The sequence below is a fragment of the Hippoglossus stenolepis genome, chromosome 20 (genome assembly GCF_022539355.2).
Source record: "Hippoglossus stenolepis isolate QCI-W04-F060 chromosome 20, HSTE1.2, whole genome shotgun sequence".
In the NCBI taxonomy this organism is placed as follows: Eukaryota; Metazoa; Chordata; class Actinopteri; order Pleuronectiformes; family Pleuronectidae; genus Hippoglossus; species Hippoglossus stenolepis.
In genome coordinates, this window is record NC_061502.1 from 18,442,204 (window position 1) to 18,451,790 (window position 9,587).

At 43.1% G+C, this 9,587-nt stretch overlaps 2 protein-coding genes across 2 annotated transcripts; one reads left to right on the forward strand and one right to left on the reverse strand.

Moving 5' to 3' along the window:
- Positions 1–360: 360 nt before the first annotated feature.
- Positions 361–4,491, forward strand: selenol (selenoprotein L). The gene is made up of 9 exons (XM_035144536.2): positions 361–582; positions 1,562–1,640; positions 2,030–2,083; positions 2,267–2,312; positions 2,504–2,631; positions 2,835–2,943; positions 3,042–3,164; positions 3,688–3,825; positions 3,923–4,491. The coding sequence occupies exons 1-9, from the start codon at positions 489–491 to the stop codon at positions 4,088–4,090; spliced, it is 939 nt and encodes a 312-aa protein (XP_035000427.1). The 5' UTR covers positions 361–488; the 3' UTR covers positions 4,091–4,491.
- Positions 4,450–8,222, reverse strand: clec11a (C-type lectin domain containing 11A). The gene is made up of 5 exons (XM_035144537.2): positions 7,895–8,222; positions 6,740–6,854; positions 6,503–6,610; positions 6,299–6,382; positions 4,450–5,338 (listed from the first exon to the last, which is right to left on the reverse strand). Exons 1-5 carry the CDS (start codon positions 7,985–7,987, stop codon positions 4,926–4,928), a joined length of 813 nt encoding a protein of 270 aa, XP_035000428.1. The 5' UTR covers positions 7,988–8,222; the 3' UTR covers positions 4,450–4,925.
- Positions 8,223–9,587: the final 1,365 nt, after the last annotated feature.

A 9,587-nucleotide genomic window follows, 5' to 3' on the forward strand; every position in this document is an offset into this window, starting at 1 on the left:
TGTGTGTGAGTGAGTTTTTATTTTCTGTGTGTGCTTGTGAGTGTGTGTGTGTGTGTATATATATATATATATATATATATATATATGTGTATATATATATATATATGTGTATATATATATATATATATATATGTATATATATATATGTGTATATGTATATATATGTATGTATATATATATATGTACTTTGTATGTGTATATTAATATAAAGTATATATATATTTATGAATGTGTTTATATTTATCTGTGTGTATTATAGTTTATAAATACGTATATGTTTAGATATTAAGTGTGTGTGGGTGTGTTTTGTTTGTTTAATTATTCATTGTAAAAAGTCAGCTGACGCGCATGCGCCTCACACACACGTGTCCTCGTGCTGTGAACGCGCCTCAGTCTCGCGCTCCTCAGGGTGGTAACATTGGATATATATAGTATTTTATGAATAAGAACAGCAGCAGTGACATGCTGTATGTTCAGTTAATGTAAACATGGCTGCCGATGTGGACACGGTCGCACGTGCACTCGAACTCTTGGTGAATTTAGGTCAAGTTCTTCTCCAGGAAGCTCAGCAGGACGCAGCAGGTAGGAACCAGACTCCATTCACAATTTAACCCTTTTAACGATTTAACTCATTCTGCGAATTAGGCGAAAACAAACTTTAATCTCTGTTACTGTTGTGAAATAGCAACCTTATTGTCACCATTTCCACGTTGTGTGTGTGAAGTGCGACGTGGGACGAAAGAGAAAAGCTGCACCCGGAATTAAAGGGGAGTTTTAATTGATGCAGAATTTACCTTTAACTTTGTTGTACGATCAATGTTCTTTTCCCAATAACCATATGAACTTTAAAATGTGTGAAATCTGAATGGAGCCTGGGACTAGATTTTCATTTTGAGGGAGTACCCATCAAATCTAGAAAAGAATGCCATGGCTACTTCTCTGCGTGTGTTTTTACTCTATGAAAGTAAAAGAATGGACTTGTAGTTAAAGTCCTTGTCACATTTATAGTATTAATGTGAAATATTGTTTTATTTGGTATATGTTGAAAGAAAAAAGAAATGAAACCACCTGGAAAACAAACCACGTTTGGTGTTCAGAGTGATTTTGTGTTTAATTCTCTATATTACTTGTACTTTATGGATTTAAGTGATTTTTTTTTTTTTAGGATGGAACCAGACAACATCTCATCAAGTTGAACTTCTGAAATATTAAACTGATGCCGAATTGAAGTATTGATGCAGAATTCTTACTTCAGTCTTGTACCCAACAACTGTAGAAGTACAAAATGTTTGAAATTACAAATGAGCCTGTGGCCAAATGTTCAATTTGTGGGATTCAACGTCAGATCCAGGACAAACACTGAACTGAGTGGCAGCTGCTTAATTCGCCCATTTCTCCAGGCGACACTTTGAAGTCCACACATTTTTCTTCTGAGCGTTTCCCAACCGGGTCACAGAAGAAGCCTTTTGTTGAAATTGAATCCCTGTCACACGTCTTTCCAACCTCGGCGACGTCTCACTAATCAGCTTTGTCCATAATGTCGCCCTTTGTCCTCACACAGCTTCACTGGAGACTTTTGTCCCCAGAAAGATCAGCACATTGTTCGGCCTGATCACCGCTGGATTAGACTTCTACAGAAGGTGAGGGGGACACGATCATGGGACCGACTTTATAAATCGACTGTTTTAATCTTGAAGGTCCAGTGTGTAAGATTCAGGTGAAAGGGATCTTTTGTTAGAAATTGAATTTCTTTACTCTAGAATTAGCCGTTTGTATTTAAATACTTTATATTTAAATACTTTATATTTAAAAACTATAAATTGACATCGGGTCCTCTCTACGGAGGCCGCCATGTTTTTTTTTTACAGGAGCCCAAACTGGACAAACTAAACCTACCACAGGTTCTCTGTTATTCAGCTGCAACATGCGACCTCACCACTAGATGTCACTAAACTCTACACACTGAACCTATAAGTGTCACATCTTTTCAAATTGTTTGTTGAGTTAGAGTTTTGTTGTTGTTGAGCAGCCTCGGAGTGAAGAAGAGGAGTGAAGCCGAGGCCGTTTGGCAGAAGTTTTATCAGTAAGTATATAATCGTGCATTTTTATCATAGATAATCGAATGTATTGTTATTTTGGTGAAATAAGGGGAAACTGTCCTTCTTGCTAAGGTGCAGATACTCTGCTTGTTTACCTTCTTACTGGTTATTAGTGGAACTGACTCCAGCGTGTGTTGACGCCTCTTCATCACTCTGTGTTTTTGCAGCCATGCAGCAGTGAGGGAGCAGGTGGACGAGCTGCTGCAGCTGGAGGTCTGTATGTCTGATAGGTTTTTATTTACTTCACTGTAAATGGTGTGTTAATTAATTATTAAACTCAAATTAACACCAATGCATATCTTTTCTGCATGGATTGTTTTGTAAATGAAAGTATCGGTGGGGCTGTAACACAGACTGATCTGAATTAAGACTTATTATCTATTGTTTGTGTTGATTGTGTGCAGAGCGAGTGGGACTCCTTCCTGCAGGGCGTGGACAGAGATCTGCACACGACCGACCGGCAGCTCTCAGGAGTGAAGAGCCCCGACAGTCTGAGCCCCGACGTTACGATCACTGACGCCCGGAGCGGAAAGTGAGGCTCACACGCTGCTGGTTCCACTGTAACAGCCTCAGACTGAACCTGAGCGTCTGGTAGAGGAACAAACCAGCTCAGACCATCAGCCTTTAATTGGTGTCCATTAATAAATCCCAATTTGGTTGCTCATCAAATCAAACACTCGATTTTACCTTGATTGAAACCATCCTTTCTTTTGTCCGGCTTGTGATTGTTTGAAGGAGCGTAACTCTGGGCGAGTACCAGGGTCAGAAGCTGCTGCTGGTTCTGATCAGACATTTCGGATGACAGCCGTGACGAGACCACGTGGCTGAGCTGGAGGCCCGCCAGGTCGGTTTACTCTCAAACAACCAATCCAGTCCGGTTCTGACCCAACATTTTATCAACATGCGCTCGTAATCTCTGGTTGTGTTGTGGTTTCCCTGCAGGCTGACCTGGAGGCTCGCTCACTACGGGTCCTGGTGGTTTCCTTCGGCGTCTCGGAGGGAGCTCAGCTGTGGCTCCAGCAGACCGGATGTCACTTTGACATGATGCTGGATCCAGAGAGAGAGGTCAGCGTGTGTTTCTTCTTCCTGATCAACTCTATGAAACGTGTCATTTTAAAGATACTATTAGATTTATATCTATATTCAATGCTGGTGGGCCGCTGCGATATATGGAAACTAAAGGTTGGACCATAGACTGTATATAAAGATGGACGACATGACTGCAGTAAAGTCCATAAACCCTGCCTCCTCCATGTTAGTGGATGGGACATGGACCAAACGAAAAAAGTCAAAATACACTTTTTTGCATTTGATCCAATGGGTCCTGACCTTGATGCCACGGCTCCTCCGATCGCTACTGTGCAGACTCACTTTCTGGATAGTGGAGACGCGTCGTCCATCTTTAGAAACAGTCTGTGACCAGACTGAGGGAACCAGACGGTCGAGCAGCTGTTTGATGATGTGTCATAAAAGTCTTTGCACGCTCCAAACCTCCAAGTCCGTCTCTAGATGTGAGCAGATGTGAGATGGAAACAAAGGCAACGAACCAAAATGTGGAGACAGAGACGATTTTCCAAATCTTTTTCAGATCTACAGGAGTTTCGGCCTCGGCTCGTCCTACGCCAAGGTGATGAAGTTCGGCTACCTGCTGCAGGTCTCAGAGTACAGAGCTGTGGACATAGACATGCCCGACATCCCCCCCCGCCTGCTGGAGGACCTCTACCAGGTCAGAGACTGTCTGACGTCCAAATTATTCAATATCTATTCACCAATTTCTCTCAATAAGAATAAAAACAATGATTAATGTGTTTTAACCCTTTCAGATGGGAGGAGACTTTTTACTGGATGAAGCAGGACACGTGCTTCTTTCTCACCCGTCTAAAAACCCCATGGACAGGCCGACGGTGACGGACATCCTGCAGGTGGCGGACGGTGCCGAGGGCTCGGCCGTCTCTGCGTTGAACCGTCAGTACGTGGCCTTAAAGCTGTGAGACACGCGTGTGAACGTGTGACGACACAGAACCGGGGGTTAAAACACGTCACTGACACCACAGAGTGAGAGCAGCTCTTCGTCTCACGTGAATGACGTCACGTCTCGCTCTCATGACGCCATGAAGAGGCGTGACCGATGAAAACCCCGTACGACAAAGACGTCTGATCTCCTCTGTGGTGTCGGTGCTGTGAACATTTTTAGATTGAGTAGAACGACTTGATTCCAATTGAACATTGTCCCTGATTTATATCTAAATTTTAATTTGATAGTTATAAACGATACTGATGAAGCAAATCTGTGTTTTACCTCCTTTTTGCCCTTTTTAACTAATCAGAAAATGAAGCTGTAAAACATGTCAACCTGTAGAAAAAATTTATTAAACATTTACATTCAGACGTTTATGTACATTGCAGCCCTCTGATTTTATGAATTGTAGGACGCACAGTAACGAGTCGTCTCTTCGGGGGCGTGTGAAACTCTAGAAATCTCTATTTTCATCAGTTTTCCGGCACAGTCACGTCCTGTGTCAGCGTTTATTCAAACACCGTCACAGATCCACAGTAACTGAGTAGCTCTGCCTCATTCCAGTTAAATTAAATACACACTGGTCTGTATCTTCCAGGGGTCAGTTTGTGCTTTTCATGTTTTCTCTTCTTGGTAAATTTTTCGAAACAAATATTTAGAATCCTGTGCTTGACATCGCAGCAGACTCCCGACTGACTGACTCACATTCACGTCACCGCAGCTGCACCAACAACACAACATTTACATTAGTAACATCATCTCACAAAGTCTCATTCTGACGTTAAATAGCAGCACGCACAAAGGTCACTTTAAAGGGCCACCCTGTCGTCGAACTCGCACACATAGTTCATGGTCCGGTCACAGTAGTGGTCCCACCAGTCGCCGTCGTCTGACGACATGGCCACGCAGTTCTCCCGCCTCCCGCCGTCCGGCTGACTGGACAGGAAGTGCCTGCGCCACTGGAAGTACGAGACCCGCGTCCCGTCGTCGAACAGGTACATGCCGTCGGATCGCAGGTCGTTGATGCCCAGCCACACGGGCCAGTTGCCCGGGTGGAAGAAGGACTTCACGTAGTCGGCCAGGGCCTCCTGCTCCTTGCGGTCGCGCGGCATCGCCATGCGGCCGCCGCGTTCCAGGCACTTTTTGGACGCGCCGGCGTAATCCACGTAGCTGTTGTACACCAGATAACATTTGTATCCCATCCTGCGTCCTTTCTGACAACCTGAGAGGCACAGGAACACAAGTCGGACGCTTTATTTCATGTTTATAGAACCATATGACTTCAAATAAATTCGTATAGATTTGCGGTTGTGTTTTTGTTCAACTGATAAATGAGGTAAAATCTTCTCCCCCTTTCTAGTTCTGTCTTTGTATCTAAGAACTACTTCGCTCGCTGCTAAGGAGTTTAGAGAATATTTATCTGCTGCTGCTAAACACGATCGATGAGGGAAACAAACTTTGAAAAAGCCATGAAACCAAAACAATGTGCTAAAAGACACTCAAACGCTCTGCAGGCCGAAGTGAACTGCGTTCGTGATATTTAGCAGAATTCATTCATTCAGTTATTTCTCCGACAGTTTGTATACAAATATTCATCAGTGCAGCTTTAAGTGTTGAGTTTCTGTTCAGAACTTTCTGGAAACTTTATCTAGAAACTGTCCTCCGAGCTCCGGCAGCCGTGAGTATCTGGAGGATCAGCAGACAGGAACCTTTGAGCCATGTCGTGTTTTCCTTGGTTTGTCAGACATGAGTCACATCATAACAACACAGTCAGACTGATGAGACCCAGATTTCCTCCTGGATTTGACTTGTTCTCACGTCACCATCGTGTTTGATACTGAACAACTTCCACTCCTCCATGTTTGTGAATGTTTTCTCCACGTTGTGTTTCTCACAGACGAGTGAGTGAGTGTGAGACAACATCTAAACTAGTTATTAATGTTGAATAATGTCCTGAGAGGAACATTTACATATGCTCAGCTTTTATATTTCAAGGTATCTTGTTTGGTTTTAACTTTTTGGTGATAAACTACACATATCGACGATCTCAGGGCTCCGTATGTGCATTTTGGGACATTTCAGTTATCGTTCTGTCTAAACAATACAACCTAAATCTACCTTAAATAACAAATATTGCCAGAAATTTGTTTTTATTATATATAAATAAATAACGCAGCGGTACCTTCCAGTCTTCCGACCTCCTTGCGGTTGTCCTTGCTGTGCAGACGAACCTCCCGGATGTCGTCCTCCAGCTCCCCCATTTTAGCTGCCATGGTAACGATGAGGAACAACAGAAACCAGGAGACTTTACTTCGTGATTATGAGTCTTAAATTAAAATAATGGTCTATTGTAGATGATTCGCTTGGGAGTAAGTGAGCGTCTCACCGTCCATCCTGGACAGACGGTCCATCAGCTGACTGACTTTCACATCCAGCGTGTAGTGGCCAACGTTCAGCTTGTGGATGGCCTGGTCCATACCGGCCAGTCGGGACACTGAGGGACAAGATGGGTTTTAATAGGAACTGGAGACGAGGATCGTGATTATAATGCTTCTGTGGAGTCTGATAGAAATGTTGTTATGATCAATACCAACGTGATCTGAACATGTGTAAAATGACGTACAGACGTAGTTGTATGAGTTTTCAAAGTCTGACATTGGACTCGTTGGTTCTGGTTCAGGCTCTGGAATGATGTCGGGGTTATCTCCTCTCGCCATCTTCACGTCTGGCAGAGACGCCTTCACACACACACACACACACACACACACACAAACATACACGTATTACTTTGTGAAATCAAACCCAGCTTCATCAGAACTAATCAAAAGTAAGTTTTAGACACTCAAAACAAACTAGTTATTTCTAAAATATTTATATCATCATCTGAGGTCAATGTCGTGAGTTTAACACATTTTAGATGAAGCTACTCTTGAGGATATATTCTCATACAGCTGCAAACATCTGGGACTCTGCTCCAGGATCTTGGGAATGAAGTGGTTGTAAAATTATTAATCTAATCTCAGTTTTTACCAGATTAGTTTTTATCCTTTCCTGAGTCAGAGATCTGTCATCTCCCTGTTTCTCTAAGTAGAAATACAACAGGCTTTTTCCACAGCACAGACGTCTTGACTTGGAACAGGAGCACACCCCCACATGTTCCGGTCATTTCATCATTTACACCTATGACATGATAAATAAAGGCTTTAAAAAATGGGAATAAACTTTTAACTTCATGTGTTTTACCGTCAACAGTTAAATCTGTTATATATAAATCCCTTCTAATCATTACTATCATTATTTTTAAGTATCTTCATCAATAACACACGTCTTCACCACTGAGTCATTGTTATTCTTGACATGTCTGGTGTGTGTCCACATCCATGACATCATCACTACACATAACACAACACAGGCTTCATGGATTCCTGATTCTCTTTTCTACTCCTTTATGTTTATTAATTTGATTTAATTTATTATTACTTTGAAGTCGTTGTTTTTTCCTGAGACAGATTTGTTTCCACGTTGCAGCATTCAGCACAAATTTTATCCAAATAATTTTGTCTCCACATTCCGTATCTAAATAAATTCTTTATTTATTCATCAAGTCCTGAGTCCAAATCGTACAAACGTGTAAATCAGTGAACTCCTCCAGCTCCATGATCTGGTTCAGTCTTATCCAAACACACAGGTCCTGGTCGGTCCTGGTTTGTAACAAATGCAGAACACAACATCCACAATAAAAACAGATTTGAAGTGAAAAGAGTCCGACAGTCCTGACCTGAGTCGCTGCGGCGTCGCCCGTCCCCGTGGGAACACACACACCCAGGGAACACAGACTCAGGAGAGCGAGCGAGGTGGCGGCTGGTCCCATTTTCTGCTTCCTAACAACTCTGCTCTTTCCCTCCGCAGTGAAAACTCCCTCTGCACCTCCTCTCTCTCTCTCTCTCTCTCCCTCTGTCCCTCTCTCTCTCTTTCTTTCACTCCTCTTTCCCGCCTGCTTCCCTCAGAGATGCAGGAATCTGAATGGAAATGTGAATGGGAGCTGGTGTGCACAGCAGAAACCAATATATAAAAAGACTTTTCTGGTCTCGACTCCAAACAACAGGAAAGCTCTTTGTTTCTGCTCCCACCTCCAGTTTCCTCTTTGTGTAAGCACAGGACAGGGGTGGGTGGGGGTGGGGGGGGGAAACATCTCAGGTCTGTGTCCTGTGGGAACCATGTGTCTCCAGACCATCAGCTGTTCAGGGAACAACGTAAAAGCAGAACAACGTCAGGTTTTTATTTGTCTGTGCGTCTCCTTAGAAAAACTCCACTTCATGTTTCAGCCTTTGTCGCCTAATGGTTTAATTTGCTTCAGAGAGTTTCATAAAGGAACAACTCATCCTTCAGTTTACAAACTTTGGAAATTCATAGATTTCCCTCAACAGCATTTTGACCTTTTGGTTTATTTGAACATTCTTCCAGAGCGTTTACCTCCAGGCTGATTGGCCACTTGATCCCCAGAACCTCTGAGGTGTAAATTCAAAGTTAAGATTCCAGCAACAAATATCTCCCAACTCAACATCTGCTCACTGTATTGAATTTATCACTGGATCACAGAAATGTACAGTTTCTGCTGATGTGCAAGCTCAGCAGCTGTTAAAACATAGTCACCATGGTAACGGTGAAATAAATGGAGTCTGTCGCTCGTCCATAAAACGTCAGAGTCAGAACTGCACTTCCTCAGTTTCTTATTTATACACCAGCAGTTATTTATAGTTAAAAAGCACTTTTCTCGTCTGCGTTGGTTTAAGATGAGACGATGGGACTTTCGCTGAAAAGCAGACGCTGTGGCCACAAGTGAAGTTTTGTTAAACTACATGTTTCGGAGATCCAGAATGAGCCTTTATGTTTTATTTAATTTAATTTAATTTATATTACTCTGGCTTAAATTCAGCTCACTACACTGCAGCCCTGTAGTCACAGTAAACTGACTGTCATAAACACACACACACACTCACACTCAGTCCTTTTATTAATTTGGATAAATATGAGTTCTGCTTGCCAAGCTTTTCTAGTGTAATTAAATAATTCGGTGCTAAGCAAAATAGAGCAATGTGAAACTGTTCCAGGGAAACGATGACGTGAAGAGAGAAAGGCCTCATGTAAATGTGTGGGTCTGTGTGGGTCTGTGTGTGTGTCTGTGTGTGTGTGTCCCTCTGTGGGAGGTATGCCAGTTAAAATGCCACAAGAATTCTGCAGAATTTCCAGGGGAAGCGACCGAGGCTCCGGCATGTGGAGACTGGGAGGAGCTCCGGCTGGGAATGCTCTGAGCACACTGGGACAGATGTGCTGGAGTCTGCAGGACGAGGCCGGGCAACATACTCAGCTGCTCCAGAACCCGACCCCGTCCAAACACGTCAGAGCTGCTCCAGACTCCAGCCTGGATCCTCACAAGGGTCTGGAGGAGAGTTGTGGCCCTTCAAAACAAA